This window comes from Carassius gibelio, chromosome A8 (assembly GCF_023724105.1).
Source record: "Carassius gibelio isolate Cgi1373 ecotype wild population from Czech Republic chromosome A8, carGib1.2-hapl.c, whole genome shotgun sequence".
NCBI classification, from domain to species: Eukaryota; Metazoa; Chordata; class Actinopteri; order Cypriniformes; family Cyprinidae; genus Carassius; species Carassius gibelio.
In genome coordinates, this window is record NC_068378.1 from 1,795,780 (window position 1) to 1,814,439 (window position 18,660).

The 18,660-nt window shown below is 43.6% G+C and overlaps 1 protein-coding gene across 4 annotated transcripts; it reads right to left on the minus strand.

The window, feature by feature from the left end:
• Positions 1–12,189: 12,189 nt before the first annotated feature.
• LOC128019184 (mRNA-decapping enzyme 1A-like) lies at positions 12,190–18,266 on the minus strand. 4 transcript variants are annotated; one of them, XM_052605276.1, is made up of 10 exons: positions 17,940–18,264; positions 17,594–17,634; positions 17,385–17,512; positions 16,426–16,492; positions 16,151–16,280; positions 15,264–15,350; positions 14,433–14,828; positions 13,831–13,885; positions 13,546–13,730; positions 12,190–13,465 (listed from the first exon to the last, which is right to left on the minus strand). In XM_052605276.1, exons 1-10 carry the CDS (start codon positions 18,072–18,074, stop codon positions 13,388–13,390), a joined length of 1,302 nt encoding a protein of 433 aa, XP_052461236.1. In that variant the 5' UTR covers positions 18,075–18,264; the 3' UTR covers positions 12,190–13,387. The 4 variants fall into 4 exon arrangements, with proteins under 4 accessions (XP_052461236.1, XP_052461239.1, XP_052461238.1 ...); XM_052605279.1 differs by lacking the exon at positions 17,940–18,264 and adding an exon at positions 17,734–17,859; XM_052605278.1 differs by lacking the exon at positions 15,264–15,350 and having other exon boundaries at positions 17,940–18,266.
• Between the last annotated feature and the right edge of the window lie 394 nt (positions 18,267–18,660).

Below are 18,660 nucleotides of genomic sequence, written 5' to 3' on the forward strand. Positions count from 1 at the left end.
TGGGACCCTAGTTTTTTGTGACAGCGCCACCTCCCGTGTCGGAGAACCACAGTCCCAGGAACGCATCTCCAGGACCCTAGCCTTAAGAGGTTTTAAAGGTTTATTTCGCCCAAATACTACTTTCTTTATTGCAATTAAACCTGGTTCCTAGCAGTGTTGAGTAAGTATTGAGTCTAAGTATCATAATATAATAACTCGTCAAGTAAAATAAACAAGCCAAGGAATCATGGTATAGTCTTTTCAATTACTAGATTAACCACATTTTTAAATACAGGGGGAAGACACAAGGATGACTCTGGGGTAGATTTAAGATTGTGTATATTTGATAAAATAATATATTACAACAGTTGAACAAAAACCTCATAGAAAGAGTTTGATGGACACCGACTCCTACGAGAAAGAGAGAAGTGAACGAAATAGTTGGACATGATCTATACAAACGATACAAAAATAATTATATCAATCTTAATACCAGTTCATGTTCATTATACGATTCAAAGATTTTGAAAAATATTTTGATTTGGGAACAAACGTTTTCGAAAAATGAATGTCAATGAAGCCCATCTGAACTGAGAAAATAATAATAACAATAGAGACGTATGATACATATATGACGTCCTGTATCCACGCCGTCTAACCGTAGTGAATCATGGGATACGAGTTTTTGTGCTGGAGCAGAAGCAGTGGCTGGAGGCGGAGCACGAGAGCTTCCGTCAGGAGCTGGAGCAGCTGAGAGAGACCTCCGTCATCCGGGCATTGCCCTCACAAACCGGTCACTTATGATGATTGGCGAGAATTAAATTTTTTTAATTAAATTTAAATTTAAATTTCTGATGGAATTCATAACATACATAAATTTGACTCGGCTTCTAGTATTACGCTTTGTTGTGATTTAATATTTGCTTGTTTAGGACTGAAGCGAATTAATTGTTCAGCTCTGTACACAGTCACGTGTTTTATTACTGTAGTGTGACTGTTCAGTGTTCATTCTAGCTCATATCATGTAGGTGTAGTTGTTATTCTGTCACACTAGTATGATTTCACACACGTTTAATTGTTGCAGCTCATGAGTGAACGGCGTTTGGATGATTATGTTAATATTTACAGCTTTACAGCATTAAACATGACCCAGCGTTGCTTTCAGCTAGAATTACAACTATATTTTCTGTCATAAAGCGCTCTCCAGTGTGGAGCTATAGCTAATGATAAAATATTTGTATTAGTGAAGAAAGAAAAAAAAAACCCTTTCATTAAAGTTACAGTTTGGTTTGCAGAGGGGTCATTCTGCAGAAACGTCCACTTTTGGTATGGCAAAATGTCTTAAAATGTATTTATTCTAACATTTAAACTTAGACCACTACCTTTTGACTTTATGAATACATATAATTGACCGCTTAATTATGTTTCTTTTTTTTTTTTTTGTGTGCAATTATTACAAGACCACATTTACCATTTTTGTCGATGTTACCATGTTACCTTCTTTATCAATATTAAAAGATTTAATCAAATTTTTATTTAGATTTTTTTTTCAGCTTGTAGTCAGTTACAGAAAAATAGTGAAAATGCATGAAATAAGGAGATTGTTTTATTCATTTAACTCGCTTATTTATTTTTGTTATAAGACAGAAGTTATTAAACCTGTTATACTGTATTATGACCGAACTAAATTTCAGTGATGTGATAATACCGTATATACCCCAATATAAATCTGTCAAACTGGGCCAACAGTTTAAGTGGTAATGAGCTTTTCTCCCGATTCCTTCTTTGAATACACACACACACACACACACACAAAAAAAATATATATATATATATATATATATATATTAAAGTGTGCAATGAATGAACCTTGTTGCTGTTTTAAATAATTAGTTTTTAATGATTACGGTTTTGCTTGTTCGTATATAAGTTTCTCGTGTGTTGAATGTTTTACTTTTTTACATTTATGTTAAACTTTGTTTATTCATCTTGCTCAGGACTCCCTGGAAGAACATACACATACAAAGGTGCTTCTCAGTCAATTATAATGTCGTGGGAAAGTTAATTTCAGTAATTCAATTAAACTCAAATTGTGAAATTCGTGTATTAAATAAATTCAGTGCACACAGACTGAAGTAGTTTAAGTCTTTGGTTCTTATAATTGTGATGATTTTGTCTAATATTTAACAAACCATTTATCAACCATTTATCTCAACAAATTAGAATATGGTGAAATGCCAATCATCTTATCAGCTCAAAACACCTGCAAATGTTTCCTCAGCCTTCAAAATGGTCTGTTTGGTCTTGTTTTTATTCATTTTACACGGTGGCCACTGGGAGGTGCTCTGGGCATATATTTTTCTTTATTGGTTTTAGTGTGTGTGTGTGTGTGTGTGTGTGTTGTGAGCTGTTTCTAATTTGTGAATGCGCAAACCAATATGGAGATGTGCCTTTTAAATACCCTGAGGATATAGTCTCGGTATTGTTAAAATAATTAAAATCTCCTTATCACAAGCAGTGCTGGAGTCTTTCCTGAAATTCTTGCATCTTGTTGTTTTCTTGCACAGATTTAGACAGATTTGTGAACAATATTTGAGAAATAGGCCATTTGTCTACATAGAAAAAATCTTAGCTCTTTGAGTTCAGCTCATGAAAAATGAGGCAAAAACAAAAATGTTGCGTTTATAATTTTGGTTCAGTGTAAATTTTATAAGCATTAAAAATAATTATTACACATGGGGAATTTGTTCAATAATAACTAAGAAGAAGGCTGAAAAACCATAGACATAATGGTCTTCACAAGTAACTGTACAAACCTCCGGTTCAAGTCCCACATACTTCCGGTTTTATCAGAATACAGACACAAGTAATTCTGTGATTGTTACAGATACAGATATTAGCTCCGCAACACAACTACTAATTATCATCACACAGGTGGCCTGGGACCTTCACTTAGATGTTCCTGGAACGGTCCAGGCTTGAAGAAGGCCTTCTCCAGAAGCAGCTTCAGCAGCGAGACAACAGTCTGCCATGTGGAGAGGAATAGAGATTCACTGCTTACTAACAAAAATACATTGTTGATTCTGATCAAGGAAGTTGCTTACAAAAATTATATACAACATCTGATTAGGCAATCATAATATTACTCACACTAGTAAATGTAAAACAAAATGTGTAATGTGCGCTAAACCTAAGCTATCAACGACCTAGATGTCACCTTTACTGCGTCGCTTTGGTTTAGGGATTGGAAATGAGGCTTGAACCGAGATGCTCTTTTTTGGAGTCTGAGCGGTATACTGGCAGCCCACGTCCCGTGTCAGAGGCTGTCGAACAGACGCCACAGATGTCCCATCAGTAAAGGCTAAAACACGTGTGGTATGCATTATTAAAATAAGCATCTAGCCATACTCACCTTCATACTCTGTGATGCACCAACCATGTACACCGACGGAACAGCGGTATTCTTCAGGTACAATACTTTGGTGAACCCCATTTCGTGTTGGGTTAAATTCTGGAAACTGTCGGGCGTGAAGTGCCTCGAACACAGCCGTGAGTTTACCGTTAACCCTTCCTCTTCAAAATGCAAAAACTGAAGCCAGCGGGACCGTATCCAGGGCAGCCGTGGGATACTGAAAAGTGTTTTGTTGGGTAAACAGCCGAAAACATTTTTTGCAATCGTCACAACTCTTTCAACAGATGCTTTTTTTATTCTCCTTCTAATTTTTATATGGCGTCTGCAAACCAGATTAGGTACATTTCCGCCACCATCTGTTTAGTGCGTGGAGCGCCATCACAATAATCAACCCGGTATAACACTAGATTCACAGGGCATTGGCGTCAGCGCTTGAGAGAGGGCGTGTCTTCAGTATAGATTCATTGTAGCCAGAGTCTGGGTGATAGAAATTGGTTTGGAGTCAGAGTCTGGGCGATAGAGATTGGTTTGGAGCCAGAGTCTGCACTGTAGAGATTGGTTTGGAGCCAGAGTCTGCGCTGTAGAGATTGGTTTGGAGCCAGAGTCTGGGCGGTAGAGGTTGGTTTGGAGCCAGAGTCTGGGCGGTAGAGATTCGTTTGGAGCCAGAGTCTGGGCGGTAGAGGTTGGTTTGGAGCCAGAGTCTGGGCAGTAGAGATTCGTTTGGAGCCAGAGTCTGGGCGGTAGAGATTCGTTTGGAGCCAGAGTCTGGGCGGTAGAGGTTGGTTTGGAGCCAGAGTCTGAGCAGTAGAGATTCGTTTGGAGCCAGAGTTTGGGTGGTAGAGATCTGCGCTGTAGAGGTTGGTTTGGAGCCAGAGTCTGGGCGGTAGAGGTTGGTTTGGAGCCAGAGTCTGGGCGGTAGGGGTTGGTTTGGAGTCAGAGTCTGGGTGGTAGAGGTTGGTTTGGAGCCAGAGTCTGGGCGGTAGGGGTTGGTTTGGAGTCAGAGTCTGGGTGGTAGAGATTCGTTTGGAGCCAGAGTCTGGGCGGTAGAGGTTGGTTTCTAGCCAGAGTCTGGGCGGTAGAGATTCGTTTGGAGCCAGAGTTTGGGCGGTAGAGGTTGGTTTGGAGCCAGATTCTGCGTGGTAGAGATTCGTTTGGAGCCAGAGTCTGGGTGGTAGAGATTGGTTTGGAGCCAGAGTCTGGGCTTTAGAGATTCGTTTGGAGCCAGAGTCTGGGCGGTAGATGTTGGTTTGGAGCCAGAGTCTGGGCGGTAGAGATTCGTTTGGAGCCAGAGTCTGGGCGGTAGAGATTCGTTTGGAGCCAGAGTCTGGGCGGTAGAGGTTGGTTTGGAGCCAGAGTCTGGGCAGTAGAGATTTGTTTGGAGCCAGAGTTTGGGCGGTAGAGATCTGCGCTGTAGAGGTTGGTTTGGAGCCAGAGTCTGGGCGGTAGAGGTTGGTTTGGAGCCAGAGTCTGGGCGGTAGGGGTTGGTTTGGAGTCAGAGTCTGGGTGGTAGAGGTTGGTTTGGAGCCAGAGTCTGGGCGGTAGGGGTTGGTTTGGAGTCAGAGTCTGGGTGGTAGAGATTCGTTTGGAGCCAGAGTCTGGGCGGTAGAGGTTGGTTTCTAGCCAGAGTCTGGGCGGTAGAGATTCGTTTGGAGCCAGAGTTTGGGCGGTAGAGGTTGGTTTGGAGCCAGATTCTGCGTGGTAGAGATTCGTTTGGAGCCAGAGTCTGGGTGGTAGAGATTGGTTTGGAGCCAGAGTCTGGGCTTTAGAGATTCGTTTGGAGCCAGAGTCTGGGCGGTAGATGTTGGTTTGGAGCCAGAGTCTGGGCGGTAGAGATTCGTTTGGAGCCAGAGTCTGGGCGGTAGAGATTCGTTTGGAGCCAGAGTCTGGGCGGTAGAGGTTGGTTTGGAGCCAGAGTCTGGGCAGTAGAGATTTGTTTGGAGCCAGAGTTTGGGCGGTAGAGATCTGCGCTGTAGAGGTTGGTTTGGAGCCAGAGTCTGGGCGGTAGAGGTTGGTTTGGAGCCAGAGTCTGGGCGGTAGGGGTTGGTTTGGAGTCAGAGTCTGGGTGGTAGAGGTTGGTTTGGAGCCAGAGTCTGGGCGGTAGGGGTTGGTTTGGAGTCAGAGTCTGGGTGGTAGAGATTCGTTTGGAGCCAGAGTCTGGGCGGTAGAGGTTGGTTTCTAGCCAGAGTCTGGGCGGTAGAGATTCGTTTGGAGCCAGAGTTTGGGCGGTAGAGGTTGGTTTGGAGCCAGATTCTGCGTGGTAGAGATTGGTTTGGAGCCAGAGTCTGGGTGGTAGAGATTGGTTTGGAGCCAGAGTCTGAGCGGTAGAGATTGGTTTGGAGCCAGAGTCTGGGCGGTAGAGGTTGGTTTGGAGCCAGAGTCTGGGCGGTAGAGATTGGTTTGGAGCCAGAGTCTGAGCGGTAGAGATTGGTTTGGAGCCAGAGTCTGGGCGGTAGAGATTGGTTTGGAGCCAGAGTCTGAGCAGTAGAGATTGGTTTGGAGCCAGAGTCTGGGCGGTAGAGATTGGTTTGGAGCCAGAGTCTGAGCGGTAGAGATTGGTTTGGAGCCAGAGTCTGAGCGGTAGAGATTGGTTTGGAGCCAGAGTCTGGGCGGTAGAGATTGGTTTGGAGCCAGAGTCTGGGCGGTAGGGGTTGGTTTGGAGTCAGAGTCTGGGCGGTAGAGATCTGCGCTGTAGAGGTTGGTTTGGAGCCAGAGTCTGGGCGGTAGAGGTTGGTTTGGAGCCAGAGTCTGGGTGGTAGGGGTTGGTTTGGAGTCAGAGTCTGGGCGGTAGAGATCTGCGCTGTAGAGGTTGGTTTGGAGCCAGAGTCTGGGCGGTAGAGGTTGGTTTGGAGCCAGAGTCTGGGTGGTAGGGGTTGGTTTGGAGTCAGAGTCTGGGTGGTAGAGGTTGGTTTGGAGCCGGAGTCTGGGCGGTAGGGGTTGGTTTGGAGTCAGAGTCTGGGTGGTAGAGATTCGTTTGGAGCCAGAGTCTGGGCGGTAGAGGTTGGTTTGGAGCCAGAGTCTGGGCGGTAGAGATTCGTTTGGAGCCAGAGTCTGGGTGGTAGAGATCTGCGCTGTAGAGGTTGGTTTGGAGCCAGAGTCTGGGCGGTAGAGGTTGGTTTGGAGCCAGAGTCTGGGTGGTAGGGGTTGGTTTGGAGTCAGAGTCTGGGTGGTAGAGGTTGGTTTGGAGCCAGAGTCTGGGCGGTAGGGGTTGGTTTGGAGTCAGAGTCTGGGTGGTAGAGATTCGTTTGGAGCCAGAGTCTGGGCGGTAGAGGTTGGTTTGGAGCCAGATTCTGCGTGGTAGAGATTGGTTTGGAGCCAGAGTCTGAGCGGTAGAGATTGGTTTGGAGCCAGAGTCTGGGCGGTAGAGATTGGTTTGGAGCCAGAGTCTGGGCGGTAGGGGTTGGTTTGGAGTCAGAGTCTGGGTGGTAGAGGTTGGTTTGGAGCCAGAGTTTGGGCGGTAGAGATCTGCGCTGTAGAGGTTGGTTTGGAGCCAGAGTCTGGGCGGTAGAGGTTGGTTTGGAGCCAGAGTCTGGGCGGTAGGGGTTGGTTTGGAGTCAGAGTCTGGGTGGTAGAGGTTGGTTTGGAGCCAGAGTCTGGGCGGTAGGGGTTGGTTTGGAGTCAGAGTCTGGGTGGTAGAGATTCGTTTGGAGCCAGAGTCTGGGCGGTAGAGGTTGGTTTGGAGCCAGAGTCTGGGCGGTAGAGATTCGTTTGGAGCCAGAGTTTGGGCGGTAGAGGTTGGTTTGGAGCCAGATTCTGCGTGGTAGAGATTGGTTTGGAGCCAGAGTCTGGGTGGTAGAGATCTGCACTGTAGAGGTTGGTTTGGAGCCAGAGTCTGGGCGGTAGAGGTTGGTTTGGAGCCAGAGTCTGGGCGGTAGGGGTTGGTTTGGAGTCAGAGTCTGGGTGGTAGAGGTTGGTTTGGAGCCAGAGTCTGGGCGGTAGGGGTTGGTTTGGAGTCAGAGTCTGGGTGGTAGAGATTCGTTTGGAGCCAGAGTCTGGGCGGTAGAGGTTGGTTTGGAGCCAGAGTCTGGGCGGTAGAGATTCGTTTGGAGCCAGAGTTTGGGCGGTAGAGGTTGGTTTGGAGCCAGATTCTGCGTGGTAGAGATTGGTTTGGAGCCAGAGTCTGGGTGGTAGAGATCTGCGCTGTAGAGGTTGGTTTGGAGCCAGAGTCTGGGCGGTAGAGGTTGGTTTGGAGCCACAGTCTGGGCGGTAGGGGTTGGTTTGGAGTCAGAGTCTGGGTGGTAGAGGTTGGTTTGGAGCCAGAGTCTGGGCGGTAGGGGTTGGTTTGGAGTCAGAGTCTGGGTGGTAGAGATTCGTTTGGAGCCAGAGTCTGGGCGGTAGAGGTTGGTTTGGAGCCAGAGTCTGGGCGGTAGAGATTCGTTTGGAGCCAGAGTTTGGGCGGTAGAGGTTGGTTTGGAGCCAGATTCTGCGTGGTAGAGATTGGTTTGGAGCCAGAGTCTGGGTGGTAGAGATTGGTTTGGAGCCAGAGTCTGGGTGGTAGAGATTGGTTTGGAGCCAGAGTCTGAGCGGTAGAGATTGGTTTGGAGCCAGATTCTGCGTGGTAGAGATTGGTTTGGAGCCAGAGTCTGGGTGGTAGAGATCTGCGCTGTAGAGGTTGGTTTGGAGCCAGAGTCTGGGCGGTAGAGGTTGGTTTGGAGCCAGAGTCTGGGCGGTAGGGGTTGGTTTGGAGTCAGAGTCTGGGTGGTAGAGGTTGGTTTGGAGCCAGAGTCTGGGCGGTAGGGGTTGGTTTGGAGTCAGAGTCTGGGTGGTAGAGATTCGTTTGGAGCCAGAGTCTGGGCGGTAGAGGTTGGTTTGGAGCCAGAGTCTGGGCGGTAGAGATTCGTTTGGAGCCAGAGTTTGGGCGGTAGAGGTTGGTTTGGAGCCAGATTCTGCGTGGTAGAGATTGGTTTGGAGCCAGAGTCTGGGTGGTAGAGATTGGTTTGGAGCCAGAGTCTGAGCGGTAGAGATTGGTTTGGAGCCAGAGTCTGGGCGGTAGAGGTTGGTTTGGAGCCAGAGTCTGGGCGGTAGAGATTGGTTTGGAGCCAGAGTCTGAGCGGTAGAGATTGGTTTGGAGCCAGAGTCTGGGCGGTAGAGATTGGTTTGGAGCCAGAGTCTGAGCGGTAGAGATTGGTTTGGAGCCAGAGTCTGGGCGGTAGAGATTGGTTTGGAGCCAGAGTCTGAGCGGTAGAGATTGGTTTGGAGCCAGAGTCTGGGCGGTAGAGATTGGTTTGGAGCCAGAGTCTGGGCGGTAGAGGTTGGTTTGGAGCCAGAGTCTGGGCGGTAGAGGTTGGTTTGGAGCCAGAGTCCGGGGCGGTAGATGTTGGTTTGGAGCCAGAGTCTGGGCGGTAGAAATTGGTTTGGGATGTTGGTTTGGAGCCAGAGTCCGGGGCGGTAGATGTTGGTTTGGAGCCAGAGTCTGAGCGGTAGAGATTGGTTTGGAGCCAGAGTCTGGGCGGTAGAGATTCATTTGGAGCCAGAGTCTGGGCGGTAGAGATTTGCGCGGTAGAGGTTGGTTTGGAGCCAGAGTCTGGGCGGTAGAGGTTGGTTTGGAGCCAGAGTCTGGGCAGTAGAGATTCGTTTGGAGCCAGAGTCTGGGCGGTAGAGGTTGGTTTGGAGCCAGAGTCTGGGCAGTAGAGATTGGTTTGGAGCCAGAGTCTGGGTGGTAGAGATTCGTTTGGAGCCAGAGTCTAGGCAGTAGAGATTCGTTTGGAGCCAGAGTCTTGGCGGTAGAGATTCATTTGGAGCCAGAGCCTTGGCGGTAGAGATTCATTTGTAGCCAGAGTCTAGGTGGTAGAGATTGGTTTGGAGCCAGAGTCTGGCCGGTAGAGATTGGTTTTGGAGCCAGTGAGTACAGGTGCTCTCAAAAAAAGTATTTTGTTCTTTTAAATGTACAGGTTGTAGGACCTGCCAATAGAGGGCACACTACCAAAACGATAACAATAGCGTGGTTTGATGACGCTAAGAAGTAGCGTGGAATGATGGGATTTGTTTTCTTCTACCCAACAATACAGCAAATATAGTTTGACAGTAAATTATCTAATTAATTGATTACTGTTTAGTCAGATGATATGAAAATGATTACCACTTATTCAACAAATACATACACTCGTGTACATTCAAACACAATAAATGGACATACATAGCAAACGTGAGTTCAAAGATTTGAGTAGATTACATACAAAGTAAATGCAAAGACGTGATCAGACTATGGATCAGATGCGCTGCCCCACCTTTGGCGTGTATACCCCATAATACTAATCTTGTTGGTCTTTATAATAGCATACAATTTCTGTAAAGATACGAATCAAAACAACTCACCTGTCGACTAAAACACAAGCGAGATCGGCATCTCATTCTAGTTGAAGTTTGTCGCGAAGCTATCTCCACCTAGAAAATGCAATACCGATATTGATCCTCACGCTTTCTCTCCTCTTTTCCCAAACTCTTCTTGGTTTGTCCACCATAAAGTGCAAGAAGTAAATATGGAACTGCTTGAAGCAAGCTAGTGGTTTGCTGGACGCTAGACACTACTTCCGCATTTGTCCAGGAGACTGTTGTCATGTGGTTTCTACATCAGTAAAGGAGGTCACAAAGGGTAACTAACGTCATTGACAGGTGACTGCACTTCCCCGTGTCACTGTTTAGAATGGGAATTTTTTCTCATAATTTACAAGTAGTTGAAAACATTACAGATATTGTTAGTAATCATAGACAAAATATATAACACTAGCCTAGTGGTTTTTGGATATTTTACTGCAAATATCTTACAAACTGTACCTTTAATTGTGATGATTTGTGCTCACATAACAAAAACCTTAATAAATTAGAATACATAAGACCAATAAAAACTTTTTTAGTGAATTTTTGGCCTTCTGGAAAATATGTTCATTTACTGTTCATGTACTCAATACTTGGTAGGGACTCCTTTTGCTTTAATTACTGCCTCAATTTGTGATCAGTTTGTGGGACTGCTGAGGTGGTCATTTAACCAACAGCTTTTGGCAGTGTGGGCAGGTGTCAAATCCTGCTGGAAAATCCGCATCTACAAAAAGCTAGTCAGCAGAAGGAAGCATGTAGTGCTCCAAGATTTCTTGGTAAACGGGTGTAGTGGCTTTGGTTTTCAAAAAACACAATGGACCAACACCAGCAGATGACATTGCACCCCAAATCATCACAGACTCTGGAAACTTAACACTGGACTTCAAGGAACTTGGCATATGAGTCCTCCAGACTCCAGGACCTTGGTTTCCAAATGAAATACAAAACTTGTTCTCTTCTGAAAAGAGGATTTTGGACCACTGGGCAACAGTCCTGTTCTTCTCCTTAGCCCAGGTAAGATGCCTCTGACGTCGTCTATGGTTCAGTAAATCTCTTGACACGTCTGTGTGTGGTGCTCTTGATGCCTTGACCCCAGCCTCAGTCCATTCCTTGTGAAGTTCACTCAAATTCTTGAATCGATTTTGCTTGACAATCCTCATAAGGCTGTGGTTCTCTCGGTTGGTTGTGTATCTTTTTCTCCACACTTTTTCCTCCCACTCAACTTTCTGTTAACATGCTTGGATACAGCACTCTGTGAACAGCCAGCTTCTTTGTCAATGAATGTTTGTGTCTTACCCTCATTGTGAAGGATGTTACTGATTGTCTTCTGGACAACTGTCAGATCAGCAGTCTGCCCCATGATTGTGTAGCCTAGTGAACCAAACTGAGAAATCATTTTGAAGGCTCAGGAAACCTTGAAAAAAAAGTGTTTTGAGTTGATTAGCTGATTGGCATGTCACCATATTTGTTGAGATAGCGAATTGGGGGATTTTGTTAAATGTGAGCCAAAATCATCTTAAAAGAAACAAATACTTTAAATACTTCGTTCTGTGCTCATTGGATTTAATACACAATTTGAGTTGAATTACTGAAATAAATGAACTTTTCCTCAATATTTTAATTTATTGAGAAGCACCTGTATATTTGAGGGGTGACTACCATAAGCCCTCAAAGTGACAGCACTGAAACTATGATATTATTGTTTTATCTGGTAACGGAATGCTTTTAATTACATCAGTATATCACAAACACTACACAGCTCTCAACATTAGTAAATCACAGAAACTCGAAAAATGTTGCAATCTGGAAAATGGATTGAAACGTTTATGGAAAGGTTTAATTTGCATTAAATTGATCTCACTCAAATACCTCTTTTTGACATTTAAATCTTTTGAACGTAATCATTAAACAGTAATCAATAAGTATTCAATGATCAAGGTATTGTGTAGTCTAGAGCAGGGGTTCCCAAAGTCGGTGTCTGGAACCCCAGGGGATCGCGAAACCACCAGGAGTCGCGGCAAGATGATTTCCAGAAATCAAATAATTTTTTAAGGATTCATTCATATTTTACCAATAAATAAGAAAAAAATTATAAAGTGGAATTAAAAATGCAACTCCAACATAGGGTTTTGTACTCCAGCATGTTGCCTACCCAACTAATTAGTTAATATTAATGTTAAAATGTAAGTAAATTACTATAAAATAATATTATTGTTGTTATACTGTTGTGGTCCTTTGGAACCCCTGGTCTAACTCTTAAGCGGTCACTCAGCTAGTGTGAATTCACCAGGTGTGTCTTTATATGTTTTTATGAACGTTAGCAATATGTATCAGATATGACATGGCGTGATGAAGGCGAAGGCTGAGGCCCCAAGGGATTTCGGTCACCTTGAAATATAACGGTTGTCTTTATAAACTACTGTGAACCTGTTTGTTCATCTCTTTGCTTCCTTTCTGCAGAAAATTAAAGCAAAGACAAAACTCTGTTTGGTTTTTATTCTGTCTTCACAAATATTTTATTACTTTATAGAATCAGAATTCCGGCGACAAAAAAATGTTACATGATTTTTAGAGCACTAAAATGTATAAGCAGATCTGGTTGTGGAAGTTTCACCATAATACAATGTAAACAACGATCAAAATCATGGCAACCTATTTGCACATGAACTCAAGACAAATCGTTGTAATAGAGAATCCTGATGCATTTGAGAGAAGTTAGTTTTGCGTGATAGGAGTACGCAGCCTTGCAGCTGCCACAGCGCTGAATGACAACTTTAATTCTGGGGAGGTTTTACAATTCTCCATGATAAAAGCAAACTGTTACAAAAAAAAGTTATATGAGATTAAAACTATATGTGTAAACAATCATTAAGTACATAAAAGCTGTGTAAACTTTAAAAAAAAATAAGATTCTGGTAAAACAAACACCACAAAAAAAAAAAAAAAACTTTCAATGATGAAATTAAATGCAACTTAATTGCATTTAAATGTGGGTTAAGTTAAATGATCTTCTTGTCTACGGACTACACATCTGCTGTTGATACAGAGGTCAGCTATCAGAATGACGTCTCAAGCTAGCTGATATGCAAGACACTTTAATTCAGGAACACTGAAAGGTGTATTTGATGCGTCTCACTTTAAATAAACTTTCATAATTTAATCTGTCTGCAATTTTAAAAAGCAATAAATGGCAGCATAACTGTATGCTGATGCTCATAGAGTCTACTGCCTGCACATGTATAGAGAAAACTTTTGTTTTAACTCTACTAACCTTCATAATAATATGGCCAAATTAAACAACCAAGTTTGTAAGCAAAGAGGAAAAAAAAAAAGTGCACATCCTACTCAAAAAATCCATCTTTGCTGGGATCTCAAAGAATCCCAATGCAGCACACAATACTGATTTAACAGTAAAATACCACTATCCATACATCTAAGGCAGGACCATAAATGAAAAGCAATTCTCCAAAGAGACAATGCTTCATATTGCACAAGTCCCTTAAAATAATTGTATATAATTGTGCTGGGAGTCATAGAGAGAAAATGACTGAAAAAATTAGATTGGCAGAGGGACATAAATTAGGATTCAAGAGGGAAAGCTCAGCAAGAGAGCAGTGACATCAGCGGGTCGTCCAGTAGTGTCAAAGAACGTGGATGTAGCATCACGCTTTTAGTTTGTGACTGTTACTTGACATTGTTGAGGCCTTTAGAGAGGCTCTGTATGTAAGCCTCATGGATTGCACTGAGGAAATGGGCGTCATTCTGCAAAAAAATATAGGCATACAATTGAAGACAAAAATGATTCAGTGTAGGTTTGTGAAAATGCAGGTGCAAGTCTGTACCTTTATGAGATGTATGAGTGTATCTTTAAGCTGGCTGCGACTGTACAGAGAAGAGGGCAGGTCTGCTGTGGGAGGCATCGGGGGGGCCGAGATCTTCAGTGGCTCGGCTGTGTTGATCACTGAATGCTGGAACACACTAGGAGACAGTAACAGTGAAGACTCCTCCCCCTGAACAGCTGGCCCCGCCTTCACATGACAGAGAGAGAGATCAGTCATAATGGCCATGTCAGTGTACGTGCAGCAGTCAATACATCAAAGCTGGAGATGCTCTCAGAAGTGCACTTCCTGGAATGGGTTTGACCAGAGTCGAGGACTGTGTAAACGCATGCGCCTCTTTACTCTGGCAAAGAGAGACAAGATACACTTCTGAGCTGTGTGTTAAATGTTTTCTGTGTTTTTCACTAACGTATGTCAAAATTAACAAAACATAGTAAAAAAAAAACTATCTGGAGTCTGGAAGGGCATAATTGACAAGCGTTTTCTTTCTCGTGGGGGGGGGGGGCGCTTCAGTTGGCAGCTTGCGGGAATATTCTCCACAACAGAGCGAATAGCATCCCGTGTCTCCGTGTCCAATTTCGATTTCCCTAATCTAAACTATGATCTTACATTCGGCTCTCGGCCCGCCCCCTGTTCGTTGATTGGCCGGCTGGAGCCAGAGGAAAACTGGGAGATAGTTCTCAATCTCAGACTGAGTGCAGAAGCGAACTGAAATTGTGCAGAAGTACGAAGTCTGACGTAGTCAAGTACATCTGTATGAATCAGAACATATTTTGAGCTGCATAAAGAGTAGAGATGTACTGCAGGAAACAGTGTGTCATTTTAACAATCATTTCTGCACATGCATTAAAAAAAAAAAAAAACATGAAAATATTCCTTGGTGTATTCACCTGTGCCGAAAATTCAGCTTTTCCTATAAAAGGCCCTGAAACTTTACAGGCAGATTCTCTGAAGCTCTGTGGGGTGACCAGCGGGCCGGGCATGAACCCAGGCATCCCATGACCCTCTGTGGGAGGAAGAGGACCAGCCGAACCACGACCGATCCCAGTCTCCTCCGTATCTGAAGCAGCTGGTCTTGGGTCTCGGGTGCCACCCTGAAACAGAGAGACCAGCGCCGGGCCTGGGTCAGTGGACAGCCGAGGGGCGAGGAGAGGCTCCACCGAGTGAGACACAGGTGCACACATGCTCTCTCCCACAGAGGAGCTTGTGGACTGGGACGCTTCTTTGGGTAAAGAGCTGCCAAACAGCTCTTCCACTGTGATCTGCTTCACTACTGAGCGACCTGACTGTAGAGAGGGAACACAAACAGATGCATGAAAAATAATACACACAGTGACATCACAGAGCTCCCTTTCTGATGGTAGGAAAGATACTAAATGTGTATTTTCAAAGATTAAGCCTTATATCCTTACAGTTCTTTCATTGGCTGACTAACATATAGGGTCCTTCAGGATACACTAACTGGAGCAGACAAGTCACCTTTCTACAGCGATTCATACAACACAGATGGTGTCAAAGCAGCTTCACAGCAGGAGAAGCAAAATCAACAGAATCAATGATGTAAACTCAGCTAGGGAGACAATGCACACTGCTTTAAACCAGATCACATTTTAATATTACTGTACCTTGGCATTTCGTCCTTTTTAAATTAACACAAAATCTATATAATAGAAGAGCAAAAACAGTTTTTCCACATCTTGTAGAAGTGTGTTTGGCGGCACCTTCTCGTGTTGAGCTGCTGTGAAGTCCTCTCTCTTCTCGTGTGACGGCGCAGATTCAGAGCTCACCTGAACATCTCTCTCAACCGACTGACCCAAGACACACACACACACACACACACACACACACACACACACACACACACACACACAGTATCTCATCACACTGAATTTCCACTTGCACCTCTTTAAAAAAATAAAAAATTACAATAAGGACAAAGCATTAAACATGAACTCTTTGGTTAATTATTATTACTCAAACATTTCTAAGTTAAAATTCAACATCTGATTTGAAATATAAGCCTGCAGAAGGATTACCAAAATTTATGAAACTTACTGATACTTCTATCTTTATTATTCCTGTTAGGATTAAATATTATTAGAGTAGTCTATACTCAAATTTTAACACAGTGTAAATAAGAGATTTACTGTGCGGTTTAAACACACAAACAAGCATCTTTGATTTAATTATTTGATATATTTATGCTGTTTTTTTTATTTGATAATAACAGGAGTTATATTTATAAAACATAATCAAGGGTTGTATTCTAAACTCAGTTGCATGGTCAGAATATTTACATATTTTTGTATAAAAATGATGCTTGTAAATTTACATGTGCATCCAAACTTAAACTCAGTGATTAAATACACATTCCCATGAGACTAAATATGTAATAATACCAAATGCATGTATTTGTGAAAAACAATAGCAACATTCTGAAGTTAGCGTTGTATCACCAATACTGATATTGTGATTGAATGTGTTGTTGAAGCTACTTGTGTGTAGTGGGAACATGTTGATGAAGCCCGTGATGATGGAGCTTAAAGTGGATAACCAGGTCCAGGTGCAGAACAGAAACAGCAGGGAATGAGACGTGAGGGGGTCTTACTCTTTGATACTCGTCTTTAGCCTTGCTGAGCAGCTCCAGGATATCTGTGGGTCTGCTCTGAACACAGCCATTGGTCCTGCCGCTCGGACCTGTGTGGGGAGACGCTCGCGACGCCTCCTGCTTGACTATCCTACACACACACACACACACACACACACACACACACACACACACACACACACACACACACACACACACACACGCACACAGAAGAATCAACTGTTCCATTCAAGCAGTCACCAGACGGCAGCGGAGTGTTAATGTCAGGTACTCACTGCAGCATGAGCTGTGCGATCCTCTGGCAGTCGGCCTGGTCGTAGAACCAGATACTGTAGATGCCCACTGACACACAGAGACACACACCGTCACACACAGGTACAGAGCGGCTGTCAACACGTGCACAGTTACAGAGACGTACAGCAAGATATCAGACGGATAAACAACCAGAAACCGGAAAGACACACACAATCAAGCAGCTTGAATCCGCTATATATCGCTTTATGTGCTTATGCAGATTAAGTTGCATCTACTATATCTCCATTATTTCACATCCAACCAGACTGACAGTGACATGCTGTTACCATATTCAGAAATACGGTTTCATTTATAGTAAGTTATTAAGAAACATTTCAGCCCTATAAAGCTTGACGAACAGTTTACTGAACCTTTAGACAAAATATAAAACACAGCTAAAATAAGAGTACAACGTGTGCTCTTTGTTTAGTGTCATGTTTGATACATCAGGCTTTTCTGACTCAAATAGTATGAAATATTGAGGAAACGGAGCGCTTTCGTTAGTTTATTCAGAGGGTCAAAGTGAGCATAAACATGCAATATGATGTTTAGTTTATTTTATTAAAAGCTTAGTTTTATGATCAAAACTCTATAGTTTTAAAACATATGAGGCAGTGCAATACAATGAGAGAGATGAACAGATGATAGAGGATTTAATCTTCATGATATTTCTAAAAAATGAATAAATCTACGTTGCTTCAGTCCAGCAAGTGTTCATCTTAAAATACCACTGATGTGAAAGCTACTCTTGTATTTATTTGATTAAAATATGTAAAAATGTGACCACAAAAAGCCTTTACAATGCCTTTACAATTATACTAAAACACTTAACAGATCTTTCGGTATAGTTCAGATTAATATGCGTATGGAATATGATACAGCACACTGTATAAGAGTCAGTGATGACAACAGAAGGCAGTCCATCAGTGTCTTTACTCACAGCTGTTATTCCTGTAGAGGAGGAAAGGGTCCTGCAGCTGGAGGTCCAGCTCTTTATTGATCGGCTCCACTAGGTTCTCTGTACTGAGACGGTTCATGATTGTGAAGCCGTGATGAGGAGATGCTGACCTGCAGAAAACAGTCATCATCACATCACAGATCAGTGTGTTATTAATAATATAAGGACAGTTTCAGTCAGTCATGACTCACCTGGCATAAACAAATAATGTGCCCTCAATCTCAGTCTTCTCCTGAAGTGAGAGGGAGGTGTTAGTTTTCAAACAAGAGTTCATATAAAACTGTTCAGATCACTAAATGATAACTTTGAGTTATATAGTGATTTTACTGACAGATAAAAGCTGGTATCTCAGATTAGTTTATTAGTTTATCATCGGATGACGAGGTCGCCTTTAATCATGCTGATCTCGACTGTTAATACACACGCTCTCATAATTCCCCGTATGTTGCTGGTGAAGTGATATGATGGTAAACACAAGAAAGGAGAAACGGAGCTAACGTGCGCGCGCTCGTGTGGCGTCGCGTTCTGAAGTCTCACCCATTCGTTCACTTTGGAGTTGAAGGTGTAGAGCGCGACCTGTCCGGCGACGTCCAGCAGCTTCACTATGTAGGGGTCATGCTGCTGTAGAGCCGCCAGACTCATGAGCTGACCCGCTTTATTCACACACTCCATCTTTTGGCTGTGCCTACACGGAACACATTCCAGGACGAACACTTCCCGTTGCCGTTTTCTTATGCTCGTGCCTCGGCCAGTGTTCGCTCATGGTTCCGTTGAGCAATCGTTCTCACTCAGGCCCAGTAACCTAGGCACCTCATGAAACTGATTTTGGACACATGCTTCTGAAGCAGAGTAATGGTTTAATGATCTAGTGGAGAACGGGGTAATGTGTGAGACACCCCCTGTATCTAGGCAACGAGACACACTTGCGGTCATGTGACCATTATTTTTTCAAGTCCCTCCCATGTCGGAGGTGGAAAGGCGGCATTTACGAAAACAGCAAGTCGAACTTCTATAATTAAGAAAGATTCAAATAAAATATAAATTGGAACTATTACTTTAAACAAACAAACAAACAAACAAACAAACAAACATGGATAATAGTTCGGATGGTAAAAGAGTGGGCAGAAGAAGACGAGGAAGATATACCGTATTTTCCGAACTATAAGTCACACTCTTTTTAAGTCTCTTTATAAAGTCTCTTCTTCTTTATAAGTGTCGACCTAATCTGTGCCTTTTTTTTTTCTTAGCTTGGAAATGG

Bases quoted from the DNA above. Each gene is read 5' to 3' on its own strand.
- LOC128019184 (XM_052605276.1), bottom strand. From the start codon at position 18,074: ATGGAGTGTGTGAATAAAGCGGGTCAGCTCATGAGTCTGGCGGCTCTA. The intron at 16,493-17,384 runs GTGAGTAAAGAC...TCTGTGTGTCAG, and splicing joins CCTCTACAGGAATAACAGCT to TGGGCATCTACAGTATCTGG. The intron at 13,731-13,830 runs GAAGTGCACTTC...GTCATGTGAAGG, and splicing joins TCTGGTCAAACCCATTCCAG to CGGGGCCAGCTGTTCAGGGG.